Below are 17,147 nucleotides of genomic sequence, written 5' to 3'. Positions count from 1 at the left end.
AGCTAGCACTTTGGTTTGATAGTAGCATAGTTGGGATGGACAGTAGCTAGCACATTGGTTTGATAGTAGCATAGTTGGGATGGACAGTAGCTAGCACATTGGTTTGATAGAAGCATAGTTGGGATAGACAGTAGCTAGCACATTGGTTTGATAGTAGCATAGCTGGGATGTACAGTAGCTAGCACATTGGTTTGATAGAAGCGTAGTTGTGATGGACAGTAGCTAGCACATTGGTTTGATAGTAGCATAGTTGGGATGGACAGTAGCTAGCTCATTGGTTTGATAGTAGCATAGTTGGGATGGACAGTAGCTAACACATTGGTTTGTTAGTAGCATAGTTGGGATGGGCAGTAGCTAGCACATTGGTTTGATAGTAGCATAGTTGGGATGGACAGTAGCTAGCCCATTGGTTTGATAGTAGCATAGTTGGGATGGACAGTAGCTAGCACATTGGTTTGATAGAAGCATAGTTGGGATGGACAGTAGCTAGCACATAGGTTTGATAGTAGCATAGTTGGAATGTACAGTAGCTAGCACATTGGTTTGATAGAATAGTTGGGATGTACAGTAGCTAGCACATTGGTTTGATAGTAGCATAGTTGGGATGTACAGTAGCTAGCACATTGGTTTGATAGTAGCATAGTTGGGATGGACAGTAGCTAGCACATTGGTTTGATAGAATAGTTGGGATGTACAGTAGCTAGCACATTGGTTTGATAGTAGCATAGTTGGGATGGACAGTAGCTAGCACATTGGTTTGATAGTAGCATAGTTGGGATGTACTCTAGCACATAGGTTTGATAGTAGCATAGTTGGGATGTACTCTAGCACATAGGTTTGATAGTAGCATGGTTAGGATGTACAGTAGCTAGCACATTGGTTTGATAGTAGCATAGTTGGGATGTAGCTAGCACATATGTTTGATAGTAGCCTAGTTGGTATGTACAGTAGTTAGCACATTGGTTTGATAGTAGCATAGTTGGGATGTACTCTAGCACATAGGTTTGATAGTTGCATAGTTGGGATGTACAGTAGCTAGCACATTGGTTTCATAGAATAGTTGGGATGTACAGTAGCTAGCACATTGGTTTGATAGTAGCATAGTTGGGATGAACAGTAGCTAGCACTTTGGTTTGATAGCATAGTTGGGATGGACAGTAGCTAGCACATTGGTTTGATAGTAGCATAGTTGGGATGTACAGTAGCTAGCACATAGGTTTGATGGCATAGTTGGGATGGACAGTAGCTAGCACATTGGTTTGATAGTAGCATAGTTGGGATGGACAGTAGCTAGCACATTGGTTTGATAGTAGCATAGTTGGGATGGACAGTAGCTAGCACATTGGTTTGATAGTAGCATAGTTGGGATGGACAGTAGCTAGCACATTGGTTTGATAGTAGCATAGTTGGGATGGACATTAGCTAGCACATAGGTTTGATAGCATAGTTGGGATGTACAGTAGCTAGCACAATGGTTTGATAGTAGCATAGTTGGGATGGACAGTAGCTAGCACATTGGTTTGATAGTAGCATTGTTGGGATGGACAGTAGCTAACACATTGGTTTTTTAGTAGCATAGTTGGGATGGGCAGTAGCTAGCACATTGGTTTGATAGAAGCATAGTTGGGATGGACAGTAGCTAGCACATAGGTTTGATAGCATAGTTGGGATGGACAGTAGCTAGCACATTGGTTTGATAGTAGCATAGTTGGGATGGACAGTAGCTAGCACATTGGTTTACCCTACTAACACAGTACGTAAAACTGACGGGACACATTGGTGTAATTGTGGTAACTTTGCGACGTCACCAGCAGCGGACCTAGCTGACACCTAGCTGACACTTGCCTTTTCAGTCGCAAAATAACCAAAATAGCCGTCCTCAAGTACACTGTAAGGGAACGTAGCCGCCACTGCTGCTTAAATCCGTAACTACGATGTAATTAAATAACGTGACAATGTGGTTAGATCACAGTCCCAATCTGACTTTATTGGAAATGTGTCACAGTGGGTCAGAACATTTGTAAATTACTTAGGTTTTAAAATACATTTTGAAGTCATACAGTTACAGAATTGTAATAATGAGGAGAAATCCTGCATGTCTGTTTTGTGTGTAATTTCTCATTTACAGTAAATATTAACACTAAAGATTTGCAGTCTAGGCCTAATAAAAATAATGATAAAAAATATGCCTATGAATAAACTCCTAATTTTGCAACCTAAATGTGAGCAATGAACGCTGAGCAGTGAACGTAGAATGCAAAGCATTGGGCTACTTTAGGTGACACAATTTAATAACTAGACAAACAAGTTACACACTCTGTGCCAGTAGGTGGCGGTATGCACATCCGCCACTAAACCCAGCGAAGAAGACACACTTGGAAACTTCCGCTCCGTTTGATACAGAAATTATTGAGAAAGACCAGACTGTGCAGTCTTTGTGTCGACAACACAGATCATGTAAGTATCTCAATTTCAATGTATATATACATACTATGTATTTTGGTATCGTCCCAGTAAAACACCAACGTTATGTGCAAGCTACCCTATTGTAATGATTATCTATATGCAGATGCTCTTTCCAATGTTGGCTAACTAGCTAGCCAGCTAACGTGATTAGCCTTTTTCTGTACATGGCTAGCTAAGTAGCCTACGTAAAATTACTCTCGCAATTATTGTTAAAACGTTCGCTTTTGTGTAATTGTAGCTTAAATTATAATGTTGGCTTGGCAACGTGAGAATATTTCAGTTGTGTACACTATAACTTTTATGAAGTGTTGTTGTGGGCCATTGTTTCCTAATTACGGGCTCGCGCGAGCTCCTGCACGTTCGTACTGTTTCATCGCTTGGAATAAAATGTGATAATTAGCTTACTCATTGATTTCGCATTAACCCACGACACCGTTAGTATGTGTTTGTTTTTAGGCATTCATTTTTCCGATTTTAACGTAAACAGAACACTAGAAGCCCCAACAACGGAGCTAGGCTAGCTAGCAGGATTTGTTATAGCAGCCATCTTGGCTTTTGGCACGTGGTCCTGTGGAGTGTGCATGTCAGCCAACGAGAGGGTCACCCACCCACTCTCTCTCTCTCTCTCCCTCTCTCCCCTCCCATGCTCTCAGTTGCCAACCTCCCAGTTCTTGTTTGAACTGAGCAAGAAGCAGGTGAGCGGGGCAGGAAGAGGCGCTAAGACGGGGACAGGCGTGGCCAGGGGCAGTCCTGGGACAGCACCACAGGCTCTGTGAGTCTTGTTCAGTTGAATGCCCTCATGAGTATTAACAGAAGAGCACCATATACATATGCACACACACTCTAACATGTTGCTCTCTCCTCAGCTCAGCCCAATGGTCTCTGATGGTTCTGTCTGGCCAGCCCTTAGGTGGAGAAACACCTGATCATCAATATAGGCAGGCACACGTAAGTACAAATGCACATACGTTTCCAAAGACGGGATAAACAAATGGGAATATTGATATTGAGTTAGCGGTAGACATGTGAGATTCATAAGACGCATCACTGACGCCAGGATGTGTTCCCCACTTTTATGCCTTTAAATCAGGGTTGGAGTATTCCAGGTGTGTGGCCATGGCCATGAACACCAGTAGAGGAGGGAACCAAGTGTCTCATTCTCTCTCCACAGTTGTGTGGTTGTAACCCCCCACTAGCTACATATTCATTCAATCTTTATTTAACCTCGTGAATCAATTGAGAGTAAGCTCTCATTTACAATGACGTATAATCACTCTATATTTGAACTTGTACTACAGGTGAGATAATCCTTTTTAATGGTCTCTCTCATTGCTGTGCAAGACTTGGGTGTTCTCCTGCTCTGAGTGCCCATTCTCCTATACCTCCCAGATCTACCTCCACAAGCACATCAAGAGGAGCCATGACAACCTCTGTCTCTGCTGAGGAACACACAGAGCATTATGAAGTAGCCAGTGCCTTGGCGAAGGTGTTTGAGCAGCAGTCATCAATGGATTAACTCCCAAGACACAAGGAAGAGACAGCGCAACACACGCTATGACTCCAGTGACGAAGGTAATATAATAAAGTGCATTCAACAGTCCCAAAAGAGTACTACTTGAGTTGACTAATCTGAGCTAATTTACCTCTACTATATGTTCCAGTGCCCAGGCAGCCGGTCGGCAGAACTCACACCAGACCAGCTATGCCAGGTGCCAGAGCCGGAAGGCCTGCTCTGCCAGTTATCAATGCAGGTATCCATGCATGTTTGTGTTGGTGAAATGTCTATGCATATTTGCACACTTACAGTTAACTCAGGACTGTCTGAAGACTCATGTACTCAGTTCACTAATTCGCTCATCTCACATCTCACTACTCGGCAGTAGATGTTCATCGCCCGGGTCCTTTGAGCCAAGGCGCTGTGAGCCCAGGCCCTTCAGCCCTTCAGACGTCCAGGCACGAGCAGCATGCATCAGCGATTAGCACCCCGGCCAGGTCAGGGTCTGACATGTCTCATGTCGAGTTGATTCTTCCCCTTATGCCAGAATCACTACGCCGCCAGCACCATAGTTTCCTGCTCATCCCTTTATCCTCTGGTTTTCAGGTAGTTCTCTGATGCCATCGCCTGTGAGACCAACAGCTCCAGCAGTGTTGCCATCAAGCTCTGCAGATGCTGGTATGCTGAATTTTGTGAACTACTTCATGCTGCATGTAGGGATATACTTTGAGCTGAATATCCATTATGGGACCGTACAATTACTTATAGCCACATCTGTGTTTAATATCCAGACTTCCAGAGGATGATGTGTCAGCAGTTCTCCAGCGTCATGCAGAGTCTGAGGGAGATGGCACAGACAATGATGAGGCTGGAGCAGAGACTGGAGCAGAGACTGTCCGGCGAGTCTGCAGACAGCTATCGGGGAGCAGTACTGGATGACCTGCACCCTGCTAAAACGGAGGAGGAGCTGCTGGTCTTGGAGGAGCAGCTGAAGGACAAGGATCATCAAAGGAAGATGGTGAGTAACTTCAAGGCAGAACTTTGTTCCTTATTTTTGCAGAGAAGTGTTAAGGAAATGTAAAAGTAAATGATTGTCTTTATGTTTTGCAGACACGATATCTGAGTTCCATTGGCGGCAAAGATCTGCCAGATGTGGTCCGGCGGGTGCTGTCAGCCATTGCCATACACAGAGTGTGGTGTGTCTACAGCGTCCATGGGAAGAGGGGGAAGAAGCCTCTGAAGAATATGACCCTCTACAATGTTATTTTACGTAAGGGATTGTTCATATTTTCGCAAAATAATACATTGTCTTTGCTTCATGCCATGTGCATTGAAACCATTCCCTTTTTGGTTAAAAGGTGCAGTTATGGCCTGTAAGCCAAGCACCACTGTGACGGAGGTGTCTGCCCAGCTGCAGGAGATGCTGAAACATGCCCCTGCTCGATGCAAAAAGGTATGTGATGTCAGGCAGTCTCGTATCCAGTGACATGGCACGCTTCCAATGAACGTATGCGACTTGCTTTTACAGCCATTTCATTATGTCCTTAGGCATCTGCTCCAGCCCAGCTGACCTCCCCAGCCCAGCCCCTGACCGCAGCTCCAGCCCTGACCACAGTGGAGTATTCAGATGAGGATGACCTCTTCTGCCCAGACCCTCGATTCAGATGTGGGTGACCCCCAGCCCGTCTCCCTAAACCTGCCTTTCCAGCCTGCCAGGATGGATGCCTTTTTTGTAAATAGTTTTTGTAAATTTTAACCTTTTTTTTGTGGGATACAACAGTCTGTTCCCGGTCTGGTTTCATTTTTGTTTTTAGAACTTTTGCAATTGTCAGATAATGGGTTGCTAGCCAGAGCTTGTACATGCTTTTTTTTGCTTTTCTGGCTATGCGTAATGTGACAGACCGTAAACCTCATCCTTGTAAATATGTATACTTTTAATTTGTAATGTACTTTGTGTAATAAAATGTTCTAAACTGTTCAGTCTTATATTGGTTTGTATCATAATGCTTGCTGCTATATCCCCATATAGCATTAATTCGTTTTTGTACTGGTAAATGCTAAATATAGCCAGTGGTACTGCAAATGCTAAATATAGCCAGTGGTCAGGGTTTAGTAAGTAAGTGACCATATTTGCACCGTGCGAAAAAGACGTGCAGACCAAGTCATATAAATACCTGTAAATCTAGTGTCAGCCAAGTGAGTTTATTACGGAAGTTCCTGCCCACGTTTTTTGCACGCGGCCGCACCGTATTTGCACCGTGCGAAAAAGACGTGCAGACCAAGTCATATAAATACCTGTAAATCTAGTGTCAGCCAGGTGAGTTTATAACGGAGGTTCCTGCCCACGTGATCACGTGCGTTCTTTGCACGCGGCCGCAACTTCGGAATGACGTGTCGTTCTTACGTAGCGGCTACTAAACGGCAGATCTCGCGTTTCCGTAAATGGCCGCGTAATTTCCGCACGCGGCGCGCACGAATCGTCACCTATAGCGGCCGTATGTCGAACGTTTGCGCAACCTGCGTGTGTTAGTAGGGTAATAGCATAGTTGGGATGGACAGTAGCTAGCACATTGGATTGATAGTAGCATAGTTGGGATGTACAGTAGCTAGCACATTGGTTTGATAGTAGCATAGTTGGAATGTACAGTAGCTAGCACATTGGTTTGATAGTAGCATAGTTGGGATGGACAGTAGCTAGCACATTGGTTTGAAAGTAGCATAGTTGGGATGTACAGTAGCTAGCACATTGGTTTGATAGTAGCATAGTTGGGATGGACAGTAGCTAGCACATTGGTTTGATAGTAGCATAGTTGGGATGTACTCTAGCACATAGGTTTGATAGTAGCATAGTTGGGATGTACTCTAGCACATAGGTTTGATAGTAGCATGGTTAGGATGTACAGTAGCTAGCACATTGGTTTGATAGTAGCATAGTTGGGATGTACTCTAGCACATAGGTTTGATAGTAGCATGGTTAGGATGTACAGTAGCTAGCACATTGGTTTGATAGTAGCATAGTTGGGATGTAGCTAGCACATATGTTTTATAGTAGCCTAGTTGGTATGTACAGTAGTTAGCACATTGGTTTGATAGTAGCATAGTTGGGATGGACAGTAGCTAGCACATTGGTTTGATAGTAGCATAGTTGGGATGTACAGTAGCTAGCACATTGGTTTGATAGTAGCATAGTTGGGATGGACAGTAGCTAGCACATTGGTTTGATAGTAGCATAGTTGGGATGTACTCTAGCACATAGGTTTGATAGTAGCATAGTTGGGATGTACTCTAGCACATAGGTTTGATAGTAGCATGGTTAGGATGTACAGTAGCTAGCACATTGGTTTGATAGTAGCATAGTTGGGATGTACTCTAGCACATAGGTTTGATAGTAGCATAGTTGGGATGTACTCTAGCACATAGGTTTGATAGTAGCATGGTTAGGATGTACAGTAGCTAGCACATTGGTTTGATAGTAGCATAGTTGGGATGTAGCTAGCACATATGTTTTATAGTAGCCTAGTTGGTATGTACAGTAGTTAGCACATTGGTTTGATAGTAGCAGAGTTGGGATGTACAGTAGCTAGCACACTGGTTTGATAGTAGCATAGTTGGGATGGACAGTAGCTAGCACATTGGTTTGATAGTAGCATAGTTGGGATGTACTCTAGCACATAGGTTTGATAGTAGCATAGTTGGGATGTACTCTAGCACATAGGTTTGATAGTTGCATAGTTGGGATGGACAGTAGCTAGCACATTGGTTTGATAGCATAGTTGGGATGGACAGTAGCTAGCACATTGGTTTGATAGTAGCATAGTTGGGATGTACAGTAGCTAGCACATAGGTTTGATGGCATAGTTGGGATGGACAGTAGCTAGCACATTGGTTTGATAGTAGCATAGTTGGGATGGACAGTAGCTAGCACATTGGTTTGATAGTAGCATAGTTGGGATGGACAGTAGCTAGCACATTGGTTTGATAGTAGCATCGTTGGGATGGACAGTAGCTAGCACATTGGTTTGATAGTAGCATAGTTGGGATGGACAGTAGCTAGCACATAGGTTTGATAGCATAGTTGGGATGTACAGTAGCTAGCACAATGGTTTGATAGTAGCATAGTTGGGATGGACAGTAGCTAGCACATTGGTTTGATAGTAGCATTGTTGGGATGGACAGTAGCTAGCACATTGGTTTGATAGTAGCATAGTTGGGATGGACAGTAGCTAGCACATTGGTTTGATAGTAGCATTGTTGGGATGGACAGTAGCTAGCACATTGGTTTGATAGTAGCATAGTTGGGATGGGCAGTAGCTAGCATATTGGTTTGATAGTAGCATAGTTGGGATGGACAGTAGCTAGCACATTGGTTTGATAGTAGCATAGTTGGGATGGACATTAGCTAGCACATTGGTTTGATAGTAGCATAGTTGGGATGGACAGTAGCTAGCACATTGGTTTGATAGTAGCATAGTTGGGATGGACAGTAGCTAGCACATTGGTTTGATAGTAGCATAGTTGGGATGGACAGTAGCTAGCACATTGGTTTGATAGTAGCATTGTTGGGATGGACAGTAGCTAGCACATTGCTTTGATAGTAGCATAGTTGGGAAGGACAGTAGCTAGCACATTGGTTTGATATTAGCATAGTTGGGATGGACAGTAGCTAGCACATTGGTTTGATAGTAGCATAGTTGGGATGTACAGTAGCTAGCACATTGGTTTGATAGAAGCATAGTTGGGATGGACAGTAGCTAGCACATTGGTTTGATAGTAGCATAGTTGGGATGGACAGTAGCTAGCTCATTGGTTTGATAGTAGCATAGTTGGGATGGACAGTAGCTAACACATTGGTTTGTTAGTAGCATAGTTGGGATGGGCAGTAGCTAGCACATTGGTTTGATAGTAGCATAGTTGGGATGGACAGTAGCTAGCACATTGGTTTGATAGTAGCATAGTTGGGATGGACATTAGCTAGCACATAGGTTTGATAGCATAGTTGGGATGTACAGTAGCTAGCACAATGGTTTGATAGTAGCATAGTTGGGATGGACAGTAGCTAGCACATTGGTTTGATAGTAGCATTGTTGGGATGGACAGTAGCTAACACATTGGTTTGTTAGTAGCATAGTTGGGATGGGCAGTAGCTAGCACATTGGTTTGATAGTAGCATAGTTGGGATGGACAGTAGCTAGCCCATTGGTTTGATAGTAGCATAGTTGGGATGGACAGTAGCTAGCACATTGGTTTGATAGAAGCATAGTTGGGATGGACAGTAGCTAGCACATAGGTTTGATAGCATAGTTGGGATGGACAGTAGCTAGCACATTGGTTTGATAGTAGCATAGTTGGGATGGACAGTAGCTAGCACATTGGTTTAATAGCATAGTTGGGATGGACAGTAGCTAGCACATTGGATTGATAGTAGCATAGTTGGGATGTACAGTAGCTAGCACATTGGTTTGATAGTAGCATAGTTGGAATGTACAGTAGCTAGCACATTGGTTTGATAGTAGCATAGTTGGGATGGACAGTAGCTAGCACATTGGTTTGATAGTAGCATAGTTGGGATGTACAGTAGCTAGCACATTGGTTTGATAGTAGCATAGTTGGGATGGACAGTAGCTAGCACATTGGTTTGATAGTAGCATAGTTGGGATGTACTCTAGCACATAGGTTTGATAGTAGCATAGTTGGGATGTACTCTAGCACATAGGTTTGATAGTAGCATGGTTAGGATGTACAGTAGCTAGCACATTGGTTTGATAGTAGCATAGTTGGGATGTACTCTAGCACATAGGTTTGATAGTAGCATAGTTGGGATGTACTCTAGCACATAGGTTTGATAGTAGCATGGTTAGGATGTACAGTAGCTAGCACATTGGTTTGATAGTAGCATAGTTGGGATGTAGCTAGCACATATGTTTTATAGTAGCCTAGTTGGTATGTACAGTAGTTAGCACATTGGTTTGATAGTAGCAGAGTTGGGATGTACAGTAGCTAGCACACTGGTTTGATAGTAGCATAGTTGGGATGGACAGTAGCTAGCACATTGGTTTGATAGTAGCATAGTTGGGATGTACTCTAGCACATAGGTTTGATAGTAGCATAGTTGGGATGTACTCTAGCACATAGGTTTGATAGTTGCATAGTTGGGATGGACAGTAGCTAGCACATTGGTTTGATAGCATAGTTGGGATGGACAGTAGCTAGCACATTGGTTTGATAGTAGCATAGTTGGGATGTACAGTAGCTAGCACATAGGTTTGATGGCATAGTTGGGATGGACAGTAGCTAGCACATTGGTTTGATAGTAGCATAGTTGGGATGGACAGTAGCTAGCACATTGGTTTGATAGTAGCATAGTTGGGATGGACAGTAGCTAGCACATTGGTTTGATAGTAGCATAGTTGGGATGGACAGTAGCTAGCACATTGGTTTGATAGTAGCATAGTTGGGATGGACAGTAGCTAGCACATAGGTTTGATAGCATAGTTGGGATGTACAGTAGCTAGCACAATGGTTTGATAGTAGCATAGTTGGGATGGACAGTAGCTAGCACATTGGTTTGATAGTAGCATTGTTGGGATGGACAGTAGCTAGCTCATTGGTTTGATAGTAGCATAGTTGGGATGGACAGTAGCTAGCACATTGGTTTGATAGTAGCATTGTTGGGATGGACAGTAGCTAGCACATTGGTTTGATAGTAGCATAGTTGGGATGGGCAGTAGCTAGCATATTGGTTTGATAGTAGCATAGTTGGGATGGACAGTAGCTAGCACATTGGTTTGATAGTAGCATAGTTGGGATGGACATTAGCTAGCACATTGGTTTGATAGTAGCATAGTTGGGATGGACAGTAGCTAGCACATTGGTTTGATAGTAGCATAGTTGGGATGGACAGTAGCTAGCACATTGGTTTGATAGTAGCATAGTTGGGATGGACAGTAGCTAGCACATTGGTTTGATAGTAGCATTGTTGGGATGGACAGTAGCTAGCACATTGCTTTGATAGTAGCATAGTTGGGAAGGACAGTAGCTAGCACATTGGTTTGATATTAGCATAGTTGGGATGGACAGTAGCTAGCACATTGGTTTGATAGTAGCATAGTTGGGATGTACAGTAGCTAGCACATTGGTTTGATAGAAGCATAGTTGGGATGGACAGTAGCTAGCACATTGGTTTGATAGTAGCATAGTTGGGATGGACAGTAGCTAGCTCATTGGTTTGATAGTAGCATAGTTGGGATGGACAGTAGCTAACACATTGGTTTGTTAGTAGCATAGTTGGGATGGGCAGTAGCTAGCACATTGGTTTGATAGTAGCATAGTTGGGATGGACAGTAGCTAGCACATTGGTTTGATAGTAGCATAGTTGGGATGGACAGTAGCTAGCACATTGGTTTGATAGAAGCATAGTTGGGATGGACAGTAGCTAGCACATAGGTTTGATAGCATAGTTGGGATGGGCAGTAGCTAGCACATTGGTTTGATAGTAGCATAGTTGGGATGGACAGTAGCTAGCCCATTGGTTTGATAGTAGCATAGTTGGGATGGACAGTAGCTAGCACATTGGTTTGATAGAAGCATAGTTGGGATGGACAGTAGCTAGCACATAGGTTTGATAGCATAGTTGGGATGGACAGTAGCTAGCACATTGGTTTGATAGTAGCATAGTTGGGATGGACAGTAGCTAGCACATTGGTTTAATAGCATAGTTGGGATGGACAGTAGCTAGCACATTGGATTGATAGTAGCATAGTTGGGATGTACAGTAGCTAGCACATTGGTTTGATAGTAGCATAGTTGGAATGTACAGTAGCTAGCACATTGGTTTGATAGTAGCATAGTTGGGATGGACAGTAGCTAGCACATTGGTTTGATAGTAGCATAGTTGGGATGTACAGTAGCTAGCACATTGGTTTAATAGCATAGTTGGGATGGACAGTAGCTAGCACATTGGATTGATAGTAGCATAGTTGGGATGTACAGTAGCTAGCACATTGGTTTGATAGTAGCATAGTTGGAATGTACAGTAGCTAGCACATTGGTTTGATAGTAGCATAGTTGGGATGGACAGTAGCTAGCACATTGGTTTGATAGTAGCATAGTTGGGATGTACAGTAGCTAGCACATTGGTTTGATAGTAGCATAGTTGGGATGGACAGTAGCTAGCACATTGGTTTGATAGTAGCATAGTTGGGATGTACTCTAGCACATAGGTTTGATAGTAGCATAGTTGGGATGTACTCTAGCACATAGGTTTGATAGTAGCATGGTTAGGATGTACAGTAGCTAGCACATTGGTTTGATAGTAGCATAGTTGGGATGTACTCTAGCACATAGGTTTGATAGTAGCATAGTTGGGATGTACTCTAGCACATAGGTTTGATAGTAGCATGGTTAGGATGTACAGTAGCTAGCACATTGGTTTGATAGTAGCATAGTTGGGATGTAGCTAGCACATATGTTTTATAGTAGCCTAGTTGGTATGTACAGTAGTTAGCACATTGGTTTGATAGTAGCAGAGTTGGGATGTACAGTAGCTAGCACACTGGTTTGATAGTAGCATAGTTGGGATGGACAGTAGCTAGCACATTGGTTTGATAGTAGCATAGTTGGGATGTACTCTAGAACATAGGTTTGATAGTAGCATAGTTGGGATGTACTCTAGCACATAGGTTTGATAGTTGCATAGTTGGGATGGACAGTAGCTAGCACATTGGTTTGATAGCATAGTTGGGATGGACAGTAGCTAGCACATTGGTTTGATAGTAGCATAGTTGGGATGTACAGTAGCTAGCACATAGGTTTGATGGCATAGTTGGGATGGACAGTAGCTAGCACATTGGTTTGATAGTAGCATAGTTGGGATGGACAGTAGCTAGCACATTGGTTTGATAGTAGCATAGTTGGGATGGACAGTAGCTAGCACATTGGTTTGATAGTAGCATAGTTGGGATGGACAGTAGCTAGCACATTGGTTTGATCGTAGCATAGTTGGGATGGACAGTAGCTAGCACATAGGTTTGATAGCATAGTTGGGATGTACAGTAGCTAGCACAATGGTTTGATAGTAGCATAGTTGGGATGGACAGTAGCTAGCACATTGGTTAGATAGTAGCATTGTTGGGATGGACAGTAGCTAGCTCATTGGTTTGATAGTAGCATAGTTGGGATGGACAGTAGCTAGCACATTGGTTTGATAGTAGCATTGTTGGGATGGACAGTAGCTAGCACATTGGTTTGATAGTAGCATAGTTGGGATGGGCAGTAGCTAGCATATTGGTTTGATAGTAGCATAGTTGGGATGGACAGTAGCTAGCACATTGGTTTGATAGTAGCATAGTTGGGATGGACATTAGCTAGCACATTGGTTTGATAGTAGCATAGTTGGGATGGACAGTAGCTAGCACATTGGTTTGATAGTAGCATAGTTGGGATGGACAGTAGCTAGCACATTGGTTTGATAGTAGCATAGTTGGGATGGACAGTAGCTAGCACATTGGTTTGATAGTAGCATAGTTGGGATGGACAGTAGCTAGCACATTGGTTTGATAGTAGCATTGTTGGGATGGACAGTAGCTAGCACATTGCTTTGATAGTAGCATAGTTGGGAAGGACAGTAGCTAGCACATTGGTTTGATATTAGCATAGTTGGGATGGACAGTAGCTAGCACATTGGTTTGATAGTAGCATAGTTGGGATGTACAGTAGCTAGCACATTGGTTTGATAGAAGCATAGTTGGGATGGACAGTAGCTAGCACATTGGTTTGATAGTAGCATAGTTGGGATGGACAGTAGCTAACACATTGGTTTGTTAGTAGCATAGTTGGGATGGGCAGTAGCTAGCACATTGGTTTGTTAGTAGCATAGTTGGGATGGGCAGTAGCTAGCACATTGGTTTGATAGTAGCATAGTTGGGATGGACAGTAGCTAGCACATTGGTTTGATAGTAGCATAGTTGGGATGGACAGTAGCTAGCACATTGGTTTGATAGAAGCATAGTTGGGATGGACAGTAGCTAGCACATAGGTTTGATAGCATAGTTGGGATGGACAGTAGCTAGCACATTGGTTTGATAGTAGCATAGTTGGGATGGACAGTAGCTAGCACATTGGTTTGATAGCATAGTTGGGATGGACAGTTGCTAGCACATTGGTTTGATAGTAGCATAGTTGGGATGTACAGTAGCTAGCACATTGGTTTGATAGTAGCATAGTTGGGATGGACAGTAGCTAGCACATTGGTTTGATAGCATAGTTGGGATGGACAGTTGCTAGCACATTGGTTTGATAGTAGCATAGTTGGGATGTACAGTAGCTAGCACATTGGTTTGATAGTAGCATAGTTGGAATGTACAGTAGCTAGCACATTGGTTTGATAGAATAGTTGGGATGTACAGTAGCTAGCACATTGGTTTGATAGTAACATAGTTGGAATGTACAGTAGCTAGCACATTGGTTTGATAGTAGCATAGTTGGGATGGACAGTAGCTAGCACATTGGTTTGATAGTAGCATAGTTGGGATGTACTCTAGCACATAGGTTTGATAGTAGCATAGTTGGGATGTACTCTAGCACATAGGTTTGATAGTAGCATGGTTAGGATGTACAGTAGCTAGCACATTGGTTTGATAGTAGCATAGTTGGGATGTAGCTAGCACATATGTTTGATAGTAGCCTAGTTGGTATGTACAGTAGTTAGCACATTGGTTTGATAGTAGCAGAGTTGGGATGTACAGTAGCTAGCACACTGGTTTGATAGTAGCATAGTTGGGATGGACAGTAGCTAGCACATTGGTTTGATAGTAGCATAGTTGGGATGTACTCTAGCACATAGGTTTGATAGTAGCATAGTTGGGATGTACTCTAGCACATAGGTTTGATAGTTGCATAGTTGGGATGTACAGTAGCTAGCACATTGGTTTCATATAATAGTTGGGATGTACAGTAGCTAGCACATTGATTTGATAGTAGCATAGTTGGGATGGACAGTAGCTAGCACTTTGGTTTGATAGTAGCATAGTTGGGATGGACAGTAGCTAGCACATTGGTTTGATAGTAGCATAGTTGGGATGGACAGTAGCTAGCACATTGGTTTGATAGAAGCATAGTTGGGATGGACAGTAGCTAGCACATTGGTTTGATAGTAGCATAGTTGGGATGGACAGTAGCTAGCACATTGGTTTGATAGTAGCATATTTGGGATGTACAGTAGCTAGCACATTGGTTTGATAGAAGCATAGTTGGGATGGACAGTAGCTAGCACATTGGTTTGATAGTAGCATAGTTGGGATGGACAGTAGCTAGCTCATTGGTTTGATAGCATAGTTGGGATGGACAGTAGCTAGCACATTGGTTTGATAGTAGCATAGTTGGGATGTACAGTAGCTAGCACATTGGTTTGATAGTAGCATAGTTGGAATGTACAGTAACTAGCACATTGGTTTGATAGAATAGTTGGGATGTACAGTAGCTAGCACATTGGTTTGATAGTAGCATAGTTGGGATGTACAGTAGCTAGTACATTGGTTTGATAGTAGCATAGTTGGGATGGACAGTAGCTAGCACATTGGTTTGATAGTAGCATAGTTGGGATGTACTCTAGCACATAGGTTTGATAGTAGCATAGTTGGGATGTACTCTAGCACATAGGTTTGATAGTAGCATGGTTAGGATGTACAGTAGCTAGCACATTGGTTTGATAGTAGCATAGTTGGGATGTAGCTAGCACATATGTTTGATAGTAGCCTAGTTGGTATGTACAGTAATTAGCACATTGGTTTGATAGTAGCATAGTTGGGATGTACTCTAGCACATAGGTTTGATAGTTGCATAGTTGGGATGTACAGTAGCTAGCACATTGGTTTCATAGAATAGTTGGGATGTACAGTAGCTAGCACATTGGTTTGATAGTAGCATAGTTGGGATGGACAGTAGCTAGCACTTTGGTTTGATAGTAGCATAGTTGGGATGGACAGTAGCTAGCACATTGGTTTGATAGTAGCATAGTTGGGATGGACAGTAGCTAGCACATTGGTTTGATAGAAGCATAGTTGGGATGGACAGTAGCTAGCACATAGGTTTGATAGCATAGTTGGGATGGACAGTAGCTAGCACATTGGTTTGATAGTAGCATAGTTGGGATGGACATTAGCTAGCACATTGGTTTGATAGTAGCATAGTTGGGATGGACAGTAGCTAGCACATTGGTTTGATCGTAGCATTGTTGGGATGGACAGTAGCTAGCACATTGGTTTGATAGTAGCATAGTTGGGATGGACAGTAGCTAGCACTTTGGTTTGATAGTAGCATAGTTGGGATGGACAGTAGCTAGCACATTGGTTTGATAGTAGCATAGTTGGGATGTACAGTAGCTAGCACATTGGTTTGATAGTAGCATAGTTGGGATGGACATTAGCTAGCACATTGGTTTGATAGTAGCATAGTTGGGATGGACAGTAGCTAGCACATTGGTTTGATAGTAGCATTGTTGGGATGGACAGTAGCTAGCACATTGGTTTGATAGTAGCATAGTTGGGATGGACAGTAGCTAGCACATTGGTTTGATAGTAGCATAGTTGGGATGGACAGTAGCTAGCACATTGGTTTGATAGTAGCATAGTTGGGATGTACAGTAGCTAGCACATTGGTTTGATAGAAGCATAGTTGGGATGGACAGTAGCTAGCACATAGGTTTGATAGTAGCATAGTTGGGATGGACAGTAGCTAGCACATTGGTTTGTTAGTAGCATAGTTGGGATGGGCAGTAGCTAGCACATTGGTTTGATAGTAGCATAGTTGGGATGGACAGTAGCTAGCCCATTGGTTTGATAGTAGCATAGTTGGGATGGACAGTAGCTAGCACATTGGTTTGATAGAAGCATAGTTGGGATGGACAGTAGCTAGCACATAGGTTTGATAGCATAGTTGGGATGGACAGTAGCTAGCACATTGGTTTGATAGTAGCATAGTTGGGATGGACAGTAGCTAGCACATTGGTTTGATAGTAGCATAGTTGGGATGTAGCTAGCACATATGTTTGATAGTAGCCTAGTTGGTATGTACAGTAATTAGCACATTGGTTTGATAGTAGCATAGTTGGGATGTACTCTAGCACATAGGTTTGATAGTTGCATAGTTGGGATGTACAGTAGCTAGCACATTGGTTTCATAGAATAGTTGG

General features: G+C 42.9%; 1 protein-coding gene across 1 annotated transcript; it reads left to right on the top strand.

Annotated features, from left to right (window-relative positions):
- The first annotated feature begins 4,129 nt into the window (after positions 1-4,129).
- LOC311328432 (uncharacterized protein) lies at positions 4,130-5,796 on the top strand. Its single transcript, XM_084462400.1, has 7 exons — positions 4,130-4,217; positions 4,347-4,458; positions 4,568-4,639; positions 4,753-4,979; positions 5,072-5,231; positions 5,320-5,414; positions 5,510-5,796. Exons 2-7 carry the CDS (start codon positions 4,431-4,433, stop codon positions 5,633-5,635), a joined length of 708 nt encoding a protein of 235 aa, XP_084318526.1. The 5' UTR covers positions 4,130-4,217; positions 4,347-4,430; the 3' UTR covers positions 5,636-5,796.
- Positions 5,797-17,147: the final 11,351 nt, after the last annotated feature.

The sequence above is a fragment of the Borostomias antarcticus genome (assembly GCF_949987555.1).
Source record: "Borostomias antarcticus genome assembly, contig: scaffold_110, whole genome shotgun sequence".
Lineage (NCBI taxonomy): Eukaryota > Metazoa > Chordata > Actinopteri > Stomiiformes > Stomiidae > Borostomias > Borostomias antarcticus.
Note: the sequence above shows the minus strand (reverse complement) of the source record. Positions and strands in the feature narration are given on the sequence as shown.

What these genes read in the sequence shown, in the direction of transcription:
- LOC311328432 (XM_084462400.1), top strand. Translation starts at nt 4,431, where the DNA reads ATGCATCAGCGATTAGCACCCCGGCCAG. An exon ending in ATCAAGCTCTGCAGATGCTG is followed by an intron (nt 4,640 to 4,752) that starts GTATGCTGAATT and finishes TTTAATATCCAG; the next exon opens with ACTTCCAGAGGATGATGTGT. An exon ending in CCTCTACAATGTTATTTTAC is followed by an intron (nt 5,232 to 5,319) that starts GTAAGGGATTGT and finishes TTTGGTTAAAAG; the next exon opens with GTGCAGTTATGGCCTGTAAG.